General features: G+C 39.6%; 1 protein-coding gene across 9 annotated transcripts; it reads left to right on the plus strand.

The window, feature by feature from the left end:
- The first annotated feature begins 647 nt into the window (after positions 1–647).
- LOC110502277 (protein FAM204A) lies at positions 648–18,148 on the plus strand. 9 transcript variants are annotated; one of them, XM_021580187.3, is made up of 7 exons: positions 648–1,068; positions 1,258–1,348; positions 1,834–1,876; positions 2,790–2,892; positions 4,752–4,841; positions 17,369–17,478; positions 17,869–18,148. In XM_021580187.3, the coding sequence occupies exons 1-7, from the start codon at positions 790–792 to the stop codon at positions 17,918–17,920; spliced, it is 768 nt and encodes a 255-aa protein (XP_021435862.2). In that variant the 5' UTR covers positions 648–789; the 3' UTR covers positions 17,921–18,148. The 9 variants fall into 9 exon arrangements, with proteins under 9 accessions (XP_021435862.2, XP_090072761.1, XP_021435861.2 ...); XM_021580186.3 differs by having other exon boundaries at positions 660–1,068; positions 2,787–2,892; XM_090216635.1 differs by lacking the exon at positions 1,834–1,876 and having other exon boundaries at positions 2,787–2,892; positions 4,757–4,841.
- Positions 18,149–22,577: the final 4,429 nt, after the last annotated feature.

Here is a 22,577-nt window from a genome sequence, read left to right on the forward strand (position 1 = left end):
ATCAAGGGTTTTTCTTTATGTTTACTATTTTCCACATTATAGAATAAAAGTGAAGACTTCAAAACTGTGAAATAACACATATGAAATTCTGTAGTAACCAAAAAAGCGTCAACATATATTTTATATTTGAGATTCTTCGAAGTAGCCACCCTTTCCATGAAACATTTGCAAACTCTTGGCATTCAAAAAGCAATTTTATCAATTTTAGAATAAGGCTGTAACGTAATAAAATTTGGAAAAAATCAATGGGTCTGAATACTTTCCGAATGCACTGTAGGGAAGGGGCATGCAAGCAGATGAGGAAATGTGGCTAGAATGGACGAAATTATAGTGAACACCTGCATAAGGGCGAAGCAAGGAGAAGACTCACTACCCTCCCTGTGCCTAATAAAAAAACACAACCCTCCCCAAAGCATTGTTTGGGTTGTGAAAATTCTACCCTTTTTTGCAAGTTATCGCTCTACAATTCTGTTAATTCTACCAGGGACAAGTGTTCAACATCTCAGTAATAATCTGAGATGCGCATTACAATTGTAGCCTAATAAAGACGACCTGGAACGCAACCATGGGGTTTTGCGCATCGATAGAAGAACAGTTCTCATTGGTAGAAGTGACATTGTTTTACCCAATCAGAGCGGTTGTTTTGCAAGAGTCATAGTGTCCACCAGGAAGTGAAAAGGTTTACAATCTTTGATTTTGTTAAAAAAAAAAGGTATACCAGTTTGTTTTGGATTATGACTAACACGTCATAACCGGAGTATACATCGTTGTTGATTTGCCCTTCTCAACATGTATAGCGGACTTTTACCGAGAGGTCTGACCGATGCAGAAATTAGTTCAGATGAAAAAGACGACCAAGGTGTTGCAAATCAAGAAATAGACGCAGCTAACGTTCAACGTCCTGCAGTTGGACTTTCGTGTGGTCTTAAGCAAAATTGTGTTACACTTGGAGACACAAGTTATTCTTGTATCCAGCCCTTCATAGAAAATTACCTGTGTTTGGACTCCTTACCCGGGATTTCCGAGGAGAATTGGCAAGAATGTCAAGTGTTGCACCACCTTTCAAAAGCAAGTAAAATGTGGATAGGCTACTCATTTGAAAAGCTACATTGTATGTTTTAAAGTGACTAAAGACACTAACGTGATATACCCATCACGCAAACATAATTAATTAACTGTTGAAAATGAGATTTTCATGATTTGGGTTAATGCTTTTGTTATTGCTAATTGTGAACGGTTGCACTTCATGTTCTTTAGAAATTTAAAGAGCAACAGAAGAAAAAATGTGAGATCAACACAATGAAGCTCCCCAAAAAAAGACAGCAGAGAAAAGGACGATATAAGAAAGGTGAATTGCACTTTTTAACACATACCCACAATAGCCACTGAAGATAAAGATCAATGAGATCTTTGCTCTGGTCAGATGTAAGCCTAACCTACTTGACCTATCCATCACGGAAATAATGGAAAAGGGAAAACCAGAGCAGAGGGGTCATCCTGTGTCCAAGTGTCTCATGATCCTTGTTTTTTAAAGTGCCTATTCACTGACTTTCATTTGTCCTTGTTCAATTCTGATTCTGATTATAGCTAGAAGACTATTAACTAAATTATAAAGGTTGAACTGGAATGGATCCACGGCAAACATAATTAAATGATATACAATTCCATCAAAAGTCACTGAAAAAAAAATAGTCAACCAGTCTACCCCTTTTCATTGTTTTTGAAGGGATATAACCACAGTGCCGTTTATATTTCTGAGGTCATGAGTCATGACACAATACAACAAAGGGTGATTTTTGGAGTTAAATGACTGTGTTTCACGTCACTAAACAGATGAAAAATCAGCAACTAAGAACATGGTATCAAACAATGAAAGGTAATGTAGGCTATATCTATTTTTGAAAATGTAATTGTATTACATACAGTTGAAGTCGTAAGTTTACATACACTTAGGTTGGAGTCATTAAAACTCATTTTTCAACCACTCCACAAATGCCTTGTTAATTAACAAACTATAGTTTTGGCAAGTCGGTTAGGACATCTACTTTGTGCATGACACAAGTAATTTTTCCAACAATTGTTTACAGACAGATTATTTCACTTAATTCACTGTATCACAATTCCAGTGGGAAGTTTACATACACTAAATTGACTGTGCCTTTTAACAGCTTGGAAAATTCTAGAAAATTATGTCATGGCTTAGAAGCTTCTGATAGGCTAATTGACATCATTTGAGGTGAACCTATGGATGTATTTCAAGGCCTACCTTCAAACTCAGTGCCTCTTTGCTTGACATCATGGGAAAATCATAAGAAATCAGTGAAGACCTCAGTTGTGATCCTAACTGACCTAAGACAGGGACTTTTTACTAGGATTAAATGTCAGGAATTGTTAAACTGAGTTTAAATGTATTTGGCTCAGGTGTTTGTAAACTTCTGACTTCAACTGTAGCTCTACAATAGACTCTTCAAGGCTGAGTCCCAGTACTTCACCCACTACAGCTCGCATACTTTCTTCCATGGATTTTAGAATTGTGGAAACTCGCTCTAGTCAATGCTTAGGCTACACCAATCCTATGCTTTTTAATCCATGATGGTAGGTGTTCAAGTGCAGACTTCTGAAAAAGGGTGGTGAATCGGGACATAGCCTTGTTGGTGTAGGCCTACCTAATAGCCTATTTTACTAGGGCTTTCTAAAAATTGCATGGGTACTTATCACCCATGTATATTCTAAACATATGCTGTAGTCTTGTAATGAACATGAACACAATTTTTTTTTTTTCTCAGCAGAGTACCTCAAGCGGAGCATGAAAGGCATCGGGATGGGCTTACGCAGTACTTTGGCATCAATGATAGATTTCAACCCTCTGCCTGTAGCAAGCCTGCTCCCAAGGTAACAAAGATGTCTGCCACATTACTCGCCTGCCTGTCTGTGTTTAATGCCGTCAAGTTATGGTAAAAGCATTGAACGTGTTCTGTCTTTCCATATCCATGCCTGTGTAACTTCTCATTGTTTTATCAAATATGACAGGTGGATTAAGAGGTTTTTAGACTCAAATCTGACGTTGAGTAAAATATAAAAGATAGTGTTAAATGTAATGATGAGATTACCTTAATCTTGGCATTGGGATGATTCTCCACTGTCCTTTTAGGTTGAGATTAATGTAAGATGTAGATTTTCTCTAGAGAGAAGTGTATGTACTGAATGTCTGTACAAAGACCTGACAGCTCCTGCACACCTTGTTACTGTTTGTGGAAAGCTCCGTATACAACAATAACATAGCCTTTCACACTTTGAGTAGCCTAATTGTCAGACCCATGAATCTAGCCTTCAGGGGCATGGATCTAGCCTGCAGAGCACTATCTTAGGCTATATTTTTGGAAAATTATGTATGGAAAATGGAATCACAGACACCTGCTTTTGTTTTTGTGTGTCTCAGCCCTGCATCTATGTGCTGGGAAGTGCTGGCGAATAGCTGTAGTGTGTGTGTCATAAGATAAGAAACTCTTGGAAAATTAGTTTATTTCTAAATGGATTCAAGTAAGAAATTAAGTTATGTACTTGATAAGTCTGATGTAATAGAACAAGAAAGAGACATACATATTTTTATATGTAAATTGCCATGTAAGCAAAGTGGTTGCAAATATAATAATTGTGTATAAGATGGGGAATTTGTCCTAATTCAATTGGAAGTTCTAGTAATGCTTATTTTGAGTGTTATTTGAATGCACTATCTCAAAGTACCATAAAATTAAATTTTTGCTGCGTCTTTTTTTCTCATTCTCAAAAGAGGAGACCTACTTTGAATGGATAAGATATAATTAACAAGAAGCTGAATTAAACAGAACTTGTCAAGTCAACATAACGAGAAGGTCTTGCTCCTCCATGTTCAAACATTCTCATTAGTGATCAATGTCATTTAGACATTCATATTACATTAACAAATGTTAAGTCAATTACACACTAGGCACAAAATATTTTCTTTGGGACATGCACATTCAGTCTATAATTCAGTTCACATTGCCAGCAAAAAGGCTACTGTAAAGTTGTGGTGGTAGAAGTTTGTATATATGCAGTTATTACTACCATCTTTCATTTCATTATTAGGTTTTTCCAAATTCATTTGAGGGATGAGTGTGCGTCCATAAACAACTTGAGTCTTTATATATATGTTTATAAATGCCATTTAGCAGACACTTTTATCCACCGCAACTTGCAGTCATGCGTGCATACATTTTATATATATGTGGGCCCAGGAATCAAACCCACAATCCTGGCGTTGCAAACGCCATGCTCTACCAACTGAACCGCACAGTCCTTGAATCATTTTTATGAAGATGCTTCAGAGCGGGCTCCGCTAATATAAAAGTATAACATCTTGCCTGTCATGTGCCCTGTGAAAGAGTTTTGGAGAAATGCTCTTTACTGTACTACTTCGGATAGTCTCCTTTTTTAGGGAACCACCCTGCCATCAGTGACCAGGGGCATCTTTGCCCTCTCCCCTGCCCCAGTCTGTAATGGAAATGTGTGATTAAAGAGTCACATTTATATTTGGTGGTAACCCCCCCCCCCCCCCCCAAAAAAAGATTTCCCTTCTAATATCCAATCAAAAAGGTTTTCATTTGTGAAGGAAAATCTACATATTTGTATTAATAGCAATCCTATAAAAAATAAGGCCCGGGGGAAGTTACTCTTAGATTTGACCCCCCCTTTCTATTTCTAAAATCACAAAATGTTCCCCTTCTCTCCAGTCCAGCCTAGAAAAGAGCATAGAGAGCGCCATCGCTGAAGGGGACTTTGGGAAGGCGGAGGAGATGAGCGACAGACTCGCCACTCGAGAGGTACGTTGCACTGATAAGAGATCTTTGGGGCGCTCCCGCTGTGACAAATCAAACTAATGGATCCGTGGCCATTTCTTCCTGCAAAGACATAGGGGAACAAAAACACACACAGGCACACTTGATTGAGAAGTCCTGCAGCCCTTTTCCATTGAGTTAATGGAAATCCCTCCCCCTTAGTTTTGAAGTGTGGCAGTGTCTAAAGGACTTTTGGCTCTGCTTTTTAATGAAGGGGTACATTGCCTTCAAGCCAACTTTTAAAACATTCTCAAGGTGCAAGTTTCATACCTTTGAAGTGCACACGTCCCTAAATGCAATGCCTGCAGTTTTGAAACCACTCGTCTCGGCAGGCATCATGGATCAAGCGGTTTGAAGCTAATTTAGTAGAGAATGTAGCCCACGCACCCATAATTGCAGTTAAAAAGACACAGCTACTACTTTTCATAGTTGGGGATTACAGTATGTTCAATTGTCACAACTAGAGGTGAGAGATGTGATGCTCTTATAGAAGCAGTGATATTCATGCATCAGTACAGCATATACACTTATGTCTGTCAGCCATGTACCTAAACCTTATTTAAGATAAACACTTGAATTTCAACAAAGGTTAAGCAATGCACGCAAAATCGTCATACTCTATCAAACATTAAAACCTAGTTCTCTATTAAAAATGTTGATGAGGGACACGCAGGGTAAGTGATTTGATTTTTACATGCCAGCAGACTGATGTTGAAGGCTGATTCTTGTACCCAGCATAAAACAGACGATAAAACACAATAATGCAAATGGACAAAAAAAAAAAGGTTAGAGAAATTAAAATTAAAAACTTGCTTTGTGGCTGACAAAGTGGCACCTGTAGTTCCAGAAAGCCTCTTAGAGTACTAGTGGATTTGGGCAGACTTAGCTGAGGTTCTTTGCCTCTCTGTCACCTCCCTTGTAGCTTGCCAGGAACATGAAGGATGGGCTTGACAGCAGTCTGGCAGCCATAGCTCACTATGTATCTGTGTTTACCTCATGCTTAGAACAGTGAATTGACTGAAGTTTTCAAGAAATTCTCACATACAACAAAATTGGTGAGTAAGAAACTGCATTCATTGTTCTGTAATGCCTGGTAACATTTAGCCCAATATCAGCCTGTCTGTAAAATTGTCTAAATGACAATGAGAGCTAATGACAAGTGACCTACAAATTCCACTGACTTCTTGTAAATAGATAGGAAAATACAGCAGCATACAGTACATTATTCTACTGTAGTATGTTGACCATGTTGCACAGAAGGGGATACTGATGTGTTACTGCTGCAATATCCCTTTTCAAATATGTTTTTCTCTCGTCTCTTTAGTGGATGTTGGACCAAATATACTGTATCTACGGTAGAGGGTAAACTTGAGAGAAGTGTAGTTTGCTACAGATGGCTCAAGTGGTGGCTGCTGGCAGCGTCAAGGTTGCGGCTTCATTTCCTAGATAAATAATAGCATGTGGCATATTAAACATGCTCTGGGGAAATGTGCGTAGAAGTGGAGCGTTTCATACCCACGTCTAATTCTTCCTGAGTTCAACCTCATTGCACTTTGCAAATGATGATTGAGACACTAGTGTTGACTCTGGACAGTCCTATGGTGACAAACATTTAGTGGATCAATATTCCCAACTGTGGTCAGAATACATTTCAAGGTTATTATTGAAGCGTCTCATTTGATACTGTATGTAATGGCTTATTTGTTTAATTTGTTTACAGTCATAACACTTGAGACATTATTATGGCAGGCTTTTTAGTGGAGGAATAGTACCATGTTTTCGTAATGGAAAGAACGGAAAAGGATTTAGACAGCTGTGAATTACTAAAGAGGGCTGTGTCTGTCCCCCAAGGCATTGATTGTAAAGAAACACAGTTCACAGTGTGACACCAGGTTGTCACAGTATTTCAATTCTCAATCTACCAGCATTGCTTTTCGAACCAAAGTGAAATGTCTGACGATGTTCCTCCAATAAAGGAATTGTTTGTTTCTGCTGTGTTTTTGAGCTCGCGACAATCAATTCATTATTTTTTTGTTGACTTTGAATCTGAATATTAAAACAATTTGGTGAAACCTTTTTTTTTTTTTTTAAGGCTCCTTAGAAATTCTCTGATACATGTGCTTTCATCTGTTCGAGTTCTAGAATACACTGCTAGAATATTACAGGTTGCTTTGAGATTGTCTCCATTTAAACTATATATTTAAATATTCTCCAAAGTCTGAAATTCTTTGTTTCAAATACTTTTTAAAGCTCGGTTCTTCTTAAAAGTTCAAGTTAAGTATTAAGTCCACCAAAATACGACACAAAGCAATCACATTTCTTCTTAGGTATCTATTCATATTATTAACTGGTACCTTACTGAGGCAGTGTTGTTTCGAAGGAAGCTCTTTGGTTTTCAGCCCTAATACCTTTACATTTTAGAAAACCATTGTTTGCAGATAGGGTTGGCAATGTTTCTTCTTTTCTCATGCGCAGTTTGGTTTGTTGATCTTTTGCAGAGGCGTACTTTTCTTGTTGTTTCTCAAAGGCTGGCTTAGAAGTCCCAAAATACTAGGAATAGCTTCTGGCCCCTAAAGTACTTCATAATATTAGTTCAGTAGATTGAGTGGTGCAAGTCTTCCAATTAGGGCACTTGCGACGCCATCCTTTGATTATTGAACATTATTTTACACAGCTGTAAGTTGCATATGGAGTAATTAATTTCCTTAATTAGCATAATATTAAGTGCTATATATAACTCACTCACCCTCTGTCAGGAGAGTTGATAGGATCCGGCAGCTCATATTTAAAAGATGGATTCCAGAAAGCATTCCTGAAAAATGAAACAAAGAGGACTGTAGTCAGTTAAAACGTATATCCAATAATACAGAAACTGTTATAAGCATTCATGACAGCTCATAGCTTCTTATAACTGCCTACACAAGTGCATAAATGCCCATTATTCATTCATAATGTATTATGAATTAATTTAACAGCTAGCCTTAAGTAAAATAGCTAAGCACAACTTAATCCAATGGTGATTGTAATTCACTGTCTCTTCAGCAGACTTCCATCCTGCAACAATTGAGCACATCCCTCTCCTCTACAAACCGAGCAATAAGCTCCCTTTATTTAATATTTTGTTTTTTTACTCTGAGGCAGTACTTTTTATATAATAAGTGAAAATAATACAAGACAAAAGACTGTCACACCGTGTTAGTGCTTCCAGTTTCCCCTTAGCAGTGATCACAGCTATTAGCGTACATTACCACTTCAAAACAGAAACTTGATATTCTGACACAATAGGGGGTGTCATGTCCTTTTCATGAGTTCCAGAAGCTAAAGAATATGGAAATGATGGAAAGAAACACCTGCATGGTTCATCATAAACACTTGTCTAACCACTGGTAGTCTAAAGTACAGAACCCAGAGAAATTACACTCTTCAACACACCATAGATAGATGGTTAGGAGTGACATTTCTGAACACAGAAAGAAAAGCCAAATTATCCACAGGTGCTGCTCGTGGCAATAAGTAGCAAATTAAGTCACCTGACGTTAGATCATTGTATGACTGAGATATAGGCCTAGAGCTATGTAAATGGTGGTTGCTTGAAGGCCCAGATATATTGTGTCCACAGGCTAACTTGCATCTTTACTTCTCATACCACTCAAAATGGTATGATATTATTATGAACCTAATTTCTTCTACCATTTCAATGAAGCCAGAGATACAGTACCAGTCAAAAGTTTGGACACACCTACTCATTCCAGTTTTTTTTTTATTTTAATTTTTACTATTTCCTACATTGGAGAATAATAGTGAAGACATCAAAACTCTGAAATAACACATGGAATCATGTAGTAACCAAAATAGTGTTAAACAAATCAAAATATATTTTAGATTCTTCAAAGTAGCCACCTGCCTTGATGACATCTTGGCACACTCTTCGCATTCTCTCAACCAGCTTCATGAGGATTGCTTTTCCAGCCATCTTGAAGGAGTTCCCACATATGCTAAGCACTTTGTTGGCTGCTTTTCCTTCACTCTGCGGTCCAATTCATCCCAAACCATCTCAATTGGAGGCCAGGTCATCTGATGCAGCACTCCATCATTCTCCTTGGTCAAATAGCCCTTACACAGCCTGGAGGTGTGTTTGGGGTAATTGTCCTGTTGAAAAGCAAATGATAGTCCCACTAAGTGCAAACGAGATGGAATGGTGTATCGCTGTAGAATGCTGTGGTAGCTATGCTGGTTAAGTGTGCCTTGAATTCTAAATAAATCAGTGTCACCATCAAAGCACCATCACACTAGCACCTCCGTGTTTCACAGTGGGAACCACACATGCGTAGATCATCTGTTCACCTACTCTGTGTTTCACAAAGACACAACGATTGAAACCAAAAGTCTCCAATTTGGAATCATCAGACCAAAGGACTGATTTCCACCGGTGTAATGTCCATTGCTTGTGTTTCTTGGCCCAAGCAAGTCTCATCTTATTATTGGTGTCCTTTAGTAGTGGTTTCTTTGTAGCAATTCGACCATGAAGGCCTGATTCACGTAGTCTCCTCTGAACAGTTGATGTTGAGCTGTGTCTGTTACTTGAACTCTGAAGCATTTATTTGGGCTGCAATCTGAGGTGCAGTTGACTCTAATGAACTTATACTCTGCAGCAGAGGTACAGTGGGGCAAAAAAGTATTGTCAGCCACCAATTGTGCAAGTTCTCCCACTTAAAAAGATGAGAGGCCTGTAAATTTCATCATAGGTACACTTCAACTATGACAGACAAAATGAAGGGAAAAAATCCAGAAAATCATATAGGATTATTAATAAATTTATTTGCAAATTATGGTGGAAAATAAGTAATTGGTCACCTACAAACAAGCAAGATTTCTGCCTCTCACAGACCTGTAACTTCTTCTTTAAGAGGCTCCTCTGTCCTCCACTCGTTACCTGTATTAATGGCACCTGTTTGAACTTGTTATCAGTATAAAAGACACCTGTCCACAACCTCAAACAGCCACGTTCCAAACTCCACTATGGCCAAGACCAAAGAGCTGTCAAAGGACACCAGAAACAAAATTGTAGACCTGCAGCAGGCTGGGAAGACTGAATCTGCAATAGGTAAGCAGCTTGGTTTGAAGAAATCAACTGTGGGCACAATTATTAGGAAATGGAAGACATACAAGACCACTTATCTCCCTCGATCTGGGGCTCCATGCAAGATCTCAACCCGTGGGGTCAAAATGATCACAAGAACGGTGAGCAAAAATCCCAGAACCACACGGGGGGACCTAGTGAATGACCTGCAGAGAGCTGGGACCAAAGTAACAAAGCCTACCATCAGTAACACACTACGCCGCCAGGGAATCAAATCCTGCAGTGCCAGACGTGTCCCCCTGCTTAAGCCAGTACATGTCCAGGCCTGTCTGAAGTTTGCTAGAGAGCATTTGGATGATCCAGAAGAAGATTGGGGGAATGTCATATGGTCAGATGAAACCAAAATATAACTTTTTGGTAAAAACAACTTGTGTTTGGAGGACAAAGAATGCTGAGTTGCATCCAAATAACACCATACCTACTGTGAAGCATGGGGGTGGAAACATCATGCTTTGGGGCTGTTTTTCTGCAAAGGGACCAGGACGACTGATCCGTGTAAAGGAAAGAATGAATGGGTCCATGTATCGTGAGATTTTGAGTGAAAACCACCTTCCATCAGCAAGGGCATTGAAGATGAAACGTGGCTGGGTCTTTCAGCATGACAATGATCCCAAACACACCGCCTGGGCAATGAAGGAGTGGCTTCGTAAGAAGCATTTCAAGGTCCTGGAGTGGCCTAGCCAGTCCAGATCTCAACCCCATCGAAAATCTTCGGAGGGAGTTGAAAGTCCGTGTTGCCCAGCAACAGCCCCAAAACATCACTGCTCTAGAGGAGATCTGCATGGAGGAATGGGCCAAAATACCAGCAACAGTGTGTGAAAACCTTGAAGACTTACAGAAAACGTTTGACCTCTGTCATTGCCAACAAAGGGTATATAACAAAGTATTGAGATACTTTTGTTATTGACCAAATACTTATTTTCCACCATAATTTGCAAATAAATTCATTAAAAATCCTACAATGTGATTTTCTGAAGAAAAAAAAAATCTCATTTTTTCTGACATGGTTAAGTGTACCTATGATGAAAATTACAGGCCTCTCATCTTTAAGTGGGAGAACTTGCACAATTGGTGGCTGACTAAATACTTTTTTGCCCCACTGTAACTCTAGGTCTCCCTCTCCAGTTTCATCATAGCGCTTGATGGTTTTTGCGAATGCACTTGAAGAAACTTCTTGTTTCTTAAACTTTCTTGAAATGTTTGATATTGACTGACCTGATATTGACTGACCTTCATGTCTTAAGGTAATGATGGACTGTCATTTCTCATTGCTTATTTGAGCTCTTCTTGCCATAATATGGACTTGGTGTTTTACCAAATAGGGCTGTCTTCTGTATACCACCCCTACCTTGTTGCAACACAACTGATTGGCTCAAACGCATTAAGAAGGAAAGAAATCCCACAAATTAACTTTTAATGAGGCATTCCTGTTAATTGGAGTGCATTCCAGGTGACTACCTCATGATGCTGGTTGAGAAAATGCCAAGAGTGTGCCAAGCTGTCATCAAGGCTACTTTGAAGAATCTCAAATATATACTTCTACAATGTAGAAAATAGTTTTAAAAAATAAAGAAAAACCCTGGAATGAGTAGGTTTGTCAACTTTTGACTGGTACTGTATATTAGGAAAGAAACCCATACCACCATGGCATGCATTGCTTTGGAAACCACTGTTTAATTACTGTAAAGCAAAGGTGGCACAACGTGGCTATTTAGGTGAGAAGAGGAGCTGAACTAAGACTTTCATGTTATTTTGGTGTTTTCTCTTTTCAGTAATTTTCCCTGTAATGCCACATTTTTTAATGAGCATTGCTTTTGTGGAAAACACTCGTTATCAGATTTAAGCTGTGCCCGCCCCACATCAGAAAATTAGGCTCTCTTCCTCTCTCCTGCAAGGCCCCCGGGCGACTGAGAAACAGTTAAGGAAAGTCTCTTCTTCGTTCCTTTTTTCTTCAGCATAAGCAATTCATCACTGAATGAACTCTTATTGTATGTATCTCTGGATGACTCACATGCAATTTCTGCCCATTAATTTTGAAATGGATTTTGTGAAATGGGTACTAAGCTTTTATCAAATGCTTGGGAATCTCATTTAGATTATTGTATTTCATTAATTACTTGATAGGCAAAGCATACTTTTCAATGTAGATTTTTTTTTTGTGCTGTTTAATTAATTAGCATGTTTTCTCTTTTAATTAAAGCCATTTTTTTTTATTAAAGCCCACAGCAAAACACATATATAATTTGTTTGTAATTAGGCCTTAATTGGTGGTAGTGGAAGCTTAGCACCCTTAGTTTCTTTTTTCATGATTGCCATTTTATTGCCAGTCAGTCATTAATTAAACTGTTTTTCTAATTAGCTTATAAAACTGTTGATGGCACATTATTGTAAGTATGAGTTCAAAGCTTGCTAATAAGCCTTCCCTACTCAGAAGAGGCAAGATAATGGAATATGTACAAAGCAGGCAAACTTTCAGACTTTTTTTTTTTTCAGTCCCTAAAGATGACAGTATCTAGCATCAGATTATTAAGGGAACAGAAAAATAGAGACATGCATTATACCACTGGCTGTTCGGCAATATCTTCCCAGGAGTGGCTCTCTTTTTGCATGTCATGTAATGCTGTTTGTCAAATTGGCAGCAAGATGACATAAACCTCTTACACGACTGCCCCCTGAATGACAATAATGCTAATCTTTATTGAGAGAATATGGCAATGCATCCTGAATAAAAAAAAAAAATTATAAGGGGAGGATATACAGCTCATGGCTTTGATTAGATAAGCAGTCAAATGGTCTCACCAGACAACCAATGCCAGTAATGCTTTGATGTACTTAGATGTTTAACAGCTACAGAATAAGGACTATTCGTCATCACAAAAAATAGGACTGAAATTCCGTATTGACCAAGGTTCGCCCACGTCCCAGGACTCAGAACCGGTTCCAGCGACTGCCAACACAACACCTTAGCTGTTACATCAAGAGATCTAAAACCTCTTGACGAGGTTGCTATGTGTTGGATTAAAGTCGCGTCACTACCCCTCTTCTTCCCCATCTCAAGTTCCTAATGCCTGGGCACACCTTCGATGGCCTCACGGTAGCGCCATCACACTTCTGACACCAATTCGCAAATTAGGTGGTAGCCCTGACCGTGACTCAAACTTGGGTCATTGGCTTGTCAACCCAACTCCTCGTAGCCTTTATGCCAAGATAAACTCAGGACCTCTTGATGAGGTAGCTACTCACTACAATATATTGCATACAGTGTTTTCAACTTACATATTGAACACTTTGACATACTTGATTACATTGTGTATGTTTATTCATACTGTAAATATTGTTTAACATGTTCTCACCTGAGATTTTAACTCACCACCTCTTGGTTCACGGCATTCCAATCTTCCTGCTACGTGTTATAAACGTCCCTGGGACAAACCGGGAACCAGACAACGGCCAGGGGACCATGACACAACATCCAAAGAACGTCCTAAAAACCGTCCCTGGGACAAATTGGGAACTAGACAAAACCTCCAGGGTCCATGACACAATGTCCCAATAACGTTCAGGGGACCATTGGACAAACCGGGAACTATTAAAAACGTCCCGGAGAGAACGTTCCCTTGGGACCATCACACAACATCCTAAGGAGTAGTAAAATTAAAGTCCTGCGAATGTCCTGACATGGTCCTCGGTGACGTCCTGGGAACTTACAGGGAACTAGACCAAGGTCCCCTCAGAGAACATTCCTTTGGGACCATCACGCAATGTTAGAATGTTTTTAGAAAGTCCAGTGGGATAATAATCGCTTCGTAACCATTGAGGGACCTAATGGGAACATTGCCGCATGTCTCCAGGACGTCCCCAGTTTGCTGGGCTTCACTCAAATCATTGTCAAGACTTGTTCTTATCAACATAGTAATTTCTTTGTTTAACTTGCACCGATAGGACAATCAATAATTGGAAATAGATTAAATGGCATCAAAGCAATTTAGTGGACAGACTGCCTTATGCTTCATTGTTGCAGTAATGCTTTTACATGGCATAAACAAGGTCAAGTTGAAGTATAGCAATCTGACTTTTCAGACTAGAAACCCATTTTCCTTTTTTTTCCCTCCCTACCTCGATTCTTCGAAATTAGACTGAAATTACATATGAGCTGCCTAATCTGATATTTATTCCATTCTTATATAGCCCTGCTTTCCAAAGTTGACTAAGGCCACATTATTTAGGCATTAAGGTAGTGTGATAAGGGAATTAGGCTGGTCATTAATCGTTTACACGTCAAATGCAGCGGAGCAGCTCGGGGTGGTGATTTAGCGAGGCAAAGCCACATAGCCCCTGTTAATCCACCTCTCACATGTTTTAATTGGAAGAGGCTTCCCAGGATAGGACATTTTATGAATGGGTTTAAGGCCATTTCTTCCTTAAAGCCATCATTTATTTCATATTGTTAATACCAGCCTGAACACTTTATTAATATAGAGAAGCATTTACGTTAAGTTGAATCTTCTCTCCCTACCATTGTCTTTTGAAGCTGCTGTTGTTTTTGTAATGTGTATCTTGGAATATCCAAGGATTCTGAGAAATGCACAGAGTTATCAGTAAATCATTGTGATGACTATAAACTCATGTTGGTAAACTGGTTGAAATACCTGCAGGATCCCCAATGTCTTGAATACTTTGGAAGGGATTCCATTTGTCACTGACAGAAGCCACATCCATGCTGTCTATGCAGTAGGCTGTGCCGCAGCATAGAAGTCAACTCAAAGGGGACTGTGATCGATAACTTGCATTGTGTCAATATAATGGACATGCCTTATCACGGCCTTATCTTTAACATGGCCTGTGCTGAAGTGAGATATATATATATATATATATATATATATATATATATATATATATATATATATATATATATATATATATTAGTATAGTATAGTATAGCGAGGCCACATATTTGGGATTCCACTTGAATCTCTATGACAACCCAAACATGAGTGACAACAGAAAGTGGTACTATTGATTTAACTTTCCTAGTGGTTCTAAGCTACTGCAGCAGCGGCAGTATAATGCAGCAAAAAATTTGCCACCTGCAAACCTTCCAAAGGTCACAGTATTAATCCTTTGAATAAACCTTGTGTTAAACAGAGGCTATGCTCACGACAGAATTGAAAGAAAAGAAAAATGGTTTTGGGGAGAAAAAAAATTGAAGGTATCGGACACTAAATCTTCATTTTAACATTGGTCTTACGGAAACATGGAATAGGCTTGTATGACTGCCTTAAACAAAGAACGGATGAGGTTTTTGTGTCGAATAGGCCCATTTTCTTTTCTAGCTTTGTATTTTTATTCTGGCAGCAAATGTTTTCATTTCTGCTGGTTTGTGATTTGAAAGGATTTGGCACTAAGACACACACAAGGGGAGGGGGAGAAAAAATCCTGAAAAGTGGATCAAAAAAGTAAATGAAAAATAATGTCATATTACTGAAAATATGAGAGGCTAATTTGTGCCGACTTTTTGCTAATTTTGTTCTCGCCACAGAAAGAGGAGCCGTCACCTGCTCGGCGCCACAGCGCTGACAGTGCCAGTGATCCATGAAATAAGCTGCCGCTGGCTTTGTTCAGATAAGAATGAACAAATCTGCACAATGTACTGCTCTCGGAATCTCATTTTCATACTTGCATGCAGGCTAAAAGAAATAAGCTGTTTGCAGGCTTGATTAATCAGACATTTGAGGGCTTTTTTTGTCTCTTTGATCTGTTCTGTCGCCTAGGTAACTTGGTTGACATTAATGTTGAGCCCCAGTAAAGACAATCAGGGATGTAGACTGCATTGAAAAAAACAAAATGTAAAGACCTTTACCACTTTAACCGCTCAGCGGCTGCAAGAGAAAGAGAAGAGGGGGGTGTGAGAGGGTTTTAATTATGTCAATGTGTCAGTGTCTTTTTGGGGGGGGGGGGGTTAGGAAGGTGTGGTTTCTAGACATTTTGAATTTCAAATGCTCCCCACAGGAGAGCAGGTTAATGTGGGTAATCCTTGTGTTACAAAACATATACATATCTGGTTGTAAAGCTCAAGGAGCCATTTAGCATCTTCCAATTTCATTATATTTTCTCTCAAAACAGATGCCTTTTACCCAACGACTTTATTTTTGGCAAATGTGTGAACGCAGGAGAATTGTCAACAATTGAATAAACCTTCAGATTTATGATCCCAGCCTGTGCCACATCCAAGCAAAAGCATTTAGCACCTACACCACTTAAACACGGTGCTCAAAACGCCCTGGTATTATCTGCTGGCAAATCTACTCTCAACATGAGAATGATCACCCATTGTAACTTTCCCTTTCTCAAGAGTTCTGCCTAGAAAACATGATTTTATAGGCCTTTAAAACCTATAAAAAAATGGCAAGGAATTAGAAAACTGTCATAGTATGTTAGCTTCAGGTTATGCAGACGCTTTTACAAATCTTCCAAGTGACTGTATAGATGAATGCCTCGAGGGCCCAGCCGGAGCCCAGTACTTGCAGCCAGCTGAAGCCCTTATCTTAAATCCAAGCAAAGTACCATTAATCTTTTTGAAAGACCTTTATGGCTTTTAATGTATCCCAAATTAGAACATTTTACACCCTTGGTTCCTGAAATATGGTGATAAAAAGCCTTTAGAGTTAAATGTTTCCTAGCTACTTGCACTGTCCTGCTTAATCCCAACATGTAGTCTTTCTAATAAAGTTTATCCCACTTAATTATAATATATTTTTTAAATTGACTAGCATATTGTTGTTGTTGAGAAATTGTGGCACATTTCTTCACTACCTTTTTTTTTATACTTTTTTTTTTTTTCCCCTGATTGTACTCTATGAATGTTAGAAATAATTACCTAAAGGTTTGGAGATTTGTTCCAAGTGTGGAGTGACTGGATGTAGCCTTTTGTTTCCTGTGCTTCTGTGTGACTGGGTTTATTGGGATTATTCTGCTCAACAATACATGCACTTCCTCACTGATATTTGAACAAAATGTTTTTGCCTCTTGCAGTCATGGTCATTCCTTTAACTTCTGATTTAAAGATCTGCACGTTTCAAATAAAATGTTGCCTTTTACTGTACATTCAAACAATTAAGTAAATATTACGATAGTCATGGTAAATGGTTGACTGTCTTATTTTCGATTACTGTTAAGCAGGTGAATGTGTGTTTACTATGTTTTTTTTCTTCAGCAACCCACAATCTAAGTGCCGTCATTGCTTCATGGTCAGGGTGAGACAAAATGGGAACCGGAGGCACTCATGAGAAGCCACCCTGACATATCAGTTGGAAGAGCTCTGCTTGCCAGAGAGACTGATTTACATCATCTAATGGGTCTTCTCTTTCAATAGTTGGCTGTGAAAATCGCGCAAGCCACCGATTGCCGTGACTTTGTGCAAAGCAAACAGGAAGTGGAGGCTTCGCGGGCAGCCCAGAAAAGGAAGAAACAAATTGCTTGGGGGTTTGTCTTTTTTACTCTCCTCCCCACAATTATCTCCCTAATTTACATTAAATCGCAGTTTGTTAGCGACATACATTTGTTATGCGTATTTGGCTAGCTTGCCAGATTCTTTCTTACTTATTTCATGCACAGGTATAAATACATGCTAGGGTTTGACTATACAGAGAAAGTGTGTACTGTAGCCATCACTTAACATTAGACGGGCACTTTTGAACTGTCACAGTGGATGTCATGGTAAGAGTATGTGTATAATGTGTTATGCTAATGTCTATGAACAAGCTCTCAAGAACATGGAAATATGTTTCATTCATATTCATTTTTGTCGTTATAATTTCTGTAATACATTTTGCAAAGAACTTTTGCTAAATCAGTATTTTAACATCAATTCAGGTTTGAAGCCAAGCAAAGATGGGAAACCAAAAGCAACATGGGCTATATGTGACTTTTGTCTTCACTGAAGAGAAAGAAAATGAAGATTTGTGTATTTTCTCAGTTAACACAAACGTCATTAAATTAACATTTTTGCTTATGCATATAATTTTTTCTTCACGTTTGTACCATCATGTTTGTGAAATTGTCAAGATACTGTACACAACTAACAATAAAACATCTAATCTGTAAAAAAACAATGAATTTATGGAATATTCAAATAAATTCTGAGCACTCCATGGTGGCAGCTTTATGTGCTGTTTTCCATTACATTTCTCCGATTTTTTTTTTTTTTTGTTGTTGCATTTCGGGGATTTTTTTCCCTTCAAATTAAATCTGGTGTACATTACTGGATGATGCGTTTATTCATTGCTGTAAAGTGGGTTAATCATGAAGGTGCTCCTTTCTTCTGAGGAGGTAGTGAAAGAAAAGATTAGGTTCCTAATGCAATCTACAGGATAATGTGCGATAGGATTTGCCAGTGCAAAATGAAATTTGGCTGCTGTAAACTGTTGTGAGCAGTCGTAAACTGTGTGAACAGAGGGACATGAAACAGAGGCTTTGCTGTTGGCCTTCACCCATGCTGAGAGATGTCATTGTTCCTCCGCTTAAACAAGAAGCACAGGATATTTCTAAGGAGCCTACTCTATAGCTGTAAAGAGTATGAGCGGTGATTACGTTGTTGTTTATTCCGAAGATTTGATGCTCCTCTTTACAGTTTCTTTGCACTGTGATCTTCTTTTGCTCTGCAACAACCTGCTCTCCAACTGGTCCGTCCCAAATGCTTCCCCCAATGCAGATTGCGATTAATTATTGTAATTTCAAATTGCATGCGGAAAAAGTGCACGACTGGTAATTGCCATTATTCATAAACCTATATTATTTTGTTAACAATGCAAAAGGATTGCTTTGCTACAAGGCAATCTGGATGAATCCACCTCAGTTGTTTGCTCTTCACACATTTTTGCACCTACTCCTATTCTCATAGTTTTGCTGTGTATGCTGAGTCAGTCTAGCACTGCAAGAAAAATAGGCAGAACATCAGCATAAAAAGTTTACTTGACCGAAGCGGCTTAAAACTGTGAACATCTGAAAAGGGCTGAGAACTACAATGAATTCCTGGTTCTGCTTTTCAAAGTGTTAAGAGTATAACTTACTGTCACTGGCAATCGTTTTCAGAATTTTACATGATACTATTATTTATTTGTGGGTGCACATTTTGTGAGAAAAAAACTGCCAAAATAATGGAAACACTTGAGTAAAAGACAGATACAGAGTATATTGAAAGCCGGTGCTCCCACACAGGTGTGGTTCCTGAGTTAATTAAGCAAATAACATCCCATCATGCTTATGGTCATGTATAAAAACATGTTGGGCAAGCCATTATTTTGACATTAATTTGGCTACCATGGCTATACCCCATAAGATGGCAATGCCCCCATCCACGAGGCACGAGTGGTCACAATGTTTTGATGAGCATGAAAATGATGTTAACCACGGCCATCTCAGTCACCAGATCTTAAACCAATTGAACACTTATGGGAGATTCTGGAATGGTGCCTGAGACAGCATTTTCAACCACCATCAACAAAATCTATTGTTGAAAAATGGTGTCCCTTGTTTGGTAGTAGTGCCCTCCAAGCTCATTACTAAGCTCTGGACCCTGGGACTGAAGTCTTCCGTTGCATCTGGATCATGGAATTCGTGACGAGCCACCCCCAGGTGGTGAGTGTAGGCAACAACATATCCGCCACGCTGAACAATCAGCCCAGGGGCCCCTTGGGTCCATTCTTAGTCCCCTCCTGTACTCCCTGTTCACCCACGACTGCGTGGCTGCGCACAACTCCAACATCATTAAGTTTGCTGATGACACGACAGTGGTTGGCCTGATCACTGATGATGATGAGACAGCCTATAGGGTAGATGTCAGTGACCTGGCAATGTGGTCTCCCTCAATGTCAGCAAGAAAAAGGAGCTGATCGCGGACCTTTGGAAACGAAGGGCCGAGCATGCCCCCATCCACATTGACGGGGCTGTTATGGAGTGGGTCGAGAGCTTCAAGGTCCTTGGTGTCCACATCACTAAGGAATTACCATGGTCCACCAACACAGTCATGAAGAACGCACGACAAGCCTCTTCTCCTTCAGGAGGCTGAAAAGATTTGGCATGGGCCCTCAAATCCTCTAAATGTTCTAAAGCTGTACCATTGAGAGCATCTTGACTGACTGCATCACCACTTGGTATGGCAACTACTTGGCATCCAACCGCAAAGTGTAACAGAAGGTAATGTGTATGGCCCAGTACATTACTGGGGCTCAGCTCCCTGTCATTCAGGACCTCTATACCAGGTGGTGTTAGAGGAAGGCCCTAAAAATTGTCAGTCTAAAGCCACCCTAGTCATAGACTTCTCTCTTCTAGCACACGGCAAGTGGTACTGATCCACTAATTCTGGAACCAACGGGATACTGAACAGCTTCTACCCCCAATCCATAAGACTGCAAAATAATTAGATAAATAGTTAACCAATAGCTACCCGAAATATCTGCATTGACCCTTTTTTCACTAACTTTTTTGACTCATCACATACACTGCTGCTACTGTATATTTTCTATACTGTTGCCTCGTAACTTTATCCCTACATGTGTAAGGACTGACGCTGGAGACGAGAAGCAAGTACAGGTAGTTAACATTTAATGGAAAACGGACATCAAACAAAACAAAAACCGCATCTGGACGGGGGACCAAAACGACATGATGACAATAATGCTGACACAGGAAACAAAACTGAGGAACAGACAGATATAGAGGGGGCAATCAACAATGTGAAGAAGTCCAGATGAGTCCAATGAGCGCAGATGCACTTAATGATGGTGACAGGTGTGTGTAATGAAGGGCATCCTGGTGCCCTAAAACACCAGAAAGGGAGAGCGGGAGCTGGCGTGACAGTACAAGCTGGCTGAAGCGTAGAAACCCGACGAGCCGGCTGAGGTGTGGGAGCCTGACAGTCCCGCTGAGGCGTGGGAGCCTGCTGAGGCGTAGGAGTCCAGGTGAGTCCAATGAGTGCAGATGCGGGTAATGATGGTGACAGGTGTGCGTAATGAAGGGCGCCCTTGAGCGCTAGAGAGGGAGAGCGGGAGTAGGCGTGACAACATGTACATGCAGTTGAAGTCGGAAATGTACATACACCTTAGCCAAATACATTTAAACTCAGTTTTTCACAATTCTTGACATTTAATCCTAGTAAAAATTCCCTGTCTTAGGTCAGTTAGGATCACCACTTTATTTTAATGAATGTGAAATGTCAGAATAATAGTAGAGAGAAGGATTTATTTCAGCTTTTATTTCATTCATCACATTCCTAGTGGGTCAGAAGTTTACATACATACACTCAATAAGTATTTGGTAGCATTGCTTTTAAAATGTTTAACTTGGGTCACCTTCTACAAGCTTCCCACAATAAGTTGGGTGAATTTTGGCCCATTCCTCCTGACTGAGCTGGTGTAACTGAGTCAGGTTTCTAGACCTCCTTGCTCGCACACTGTTTTTCAGTTCTGCCCACACATTTTCTATAGGATTGAGGTCAGGGCTTTGTGATGGCCACTCCAATACCTTGACTATGATGTCCTTAAGCCATTTGCCACAACTTTGGAAGTATGCTTGGAGTCATTGTTCATTTGGAAGATCCATTTGCAACAAGGCTTTAACTTCCTGACTGATGTCTTGGGATGTTGCTTCAATATATCCACATCATCCTCCTTCCTCATGGTGCCATCCATTTTGTGAAGTGCACCAGTCCCTCCAGCAGCAGAGCACCCCCACATCATGATGCTGCCACCCCCATGCTTCACGGTTGGGATGATGTTATTCGGCTTGCAAGCATCCCCCTTTTCCTCCAAACATAGAAATGGTCATTATGGCCAAACAGTTCTATTTTTGTTTCATCAGACATTTCTCCAAAAAGTACGATCTTTGTCCCCAAGTGCAGTTGCAAATCGTAGTCTGGCTTTTTTTATGGCGGTTTTGGAGCAGTGCCTTCTTCCTTGCTGAGTGACCTTTCAGGTTATGTCGATATAGGACGTGTTTTACTGTGAATATAGATACGTTTGTACCTGTTTCCTCCAGCATCTTCACAAGGTCCTTTGCTGTTGTTCTGGGATTGATTTGCACTTTTCGCACCAAACTACATTCATCTCTAGGAGCATCTCCTTTTTGAGCGGTATGACAGCTGCGTGGTCCCATGGTTTTTACACTTGCGTACTATTATTTGTACAGATGAATGTGGTACCTTCAGGCATGTGGAAATGGCTTCCAAGGATGAACCAGACTTATGGAAGTCTACTTTTTTTTTTGAGGTCTTGGCTGATTTCTTTTGATTTTCCCATGATATGGGAAAAAGAGGCACTGAGTTTGAAGGTAGGCCTTGAAAAACATCCACAGGTACACCTCCAGCTGACTGAAATTATGCCAATTAGCTTATCAGAAGCTTCTAAAGCCATAACATAATTTTCTGTAATTTTCCAAGTTGTTTAAAGGCACAGTCAACTTGGTGTATGTAAACTTCTGACCCACTGGAATTGTGATACAGTGAATTATAAGTGAAATAATCTTGTCTGTAAAACAATTGTTGGAAAAATGACTTGTGTCATGCACAAAGTAGATGTCCTAACCGA

The sequence above is a fragment of the Oncorhynchus mykiss genome, chromosome 23, assembly GCF_057628025.1.
Source record: "Oncorhynchus mykiss isolate SJ-2025 chromosome 23, ASM5762802v1, whole genome shotgun sequence".
Taxonomy (NCBI): domain Eukaryota; kingdom Metazoa; phylum Chordata; class Actinopteri; order Salmoniformes; family Salmonidae; genus Oncorhynchus; species Oncorhynchus mykiss.

Excerpts from the sequence above, each read along its gene's own strand:
- LOC110502277 (XM_021580183.3), top strand. The coding sequence starts at position 790 with ATGTATAGCGGACTTTTACCGAGAGGTCTGACCGATGCAGAAATTAGT. Across the intron at positions 1,349-1,833 it reads AAAAGGACGATATAAGAAAG|ATGAAAAATCAGCAACTAAG; the intron begins GTGAATTGCACT and ends GTCACTAAACAG. Across the intron at positions 1,877-2,786 it reads ATGGTATCAAACAATGAAAG|CAGAGTACCTCAAGCGGAGC; the intron begins GTAATGTAGGCT and ends TTTTTTTCTCAG.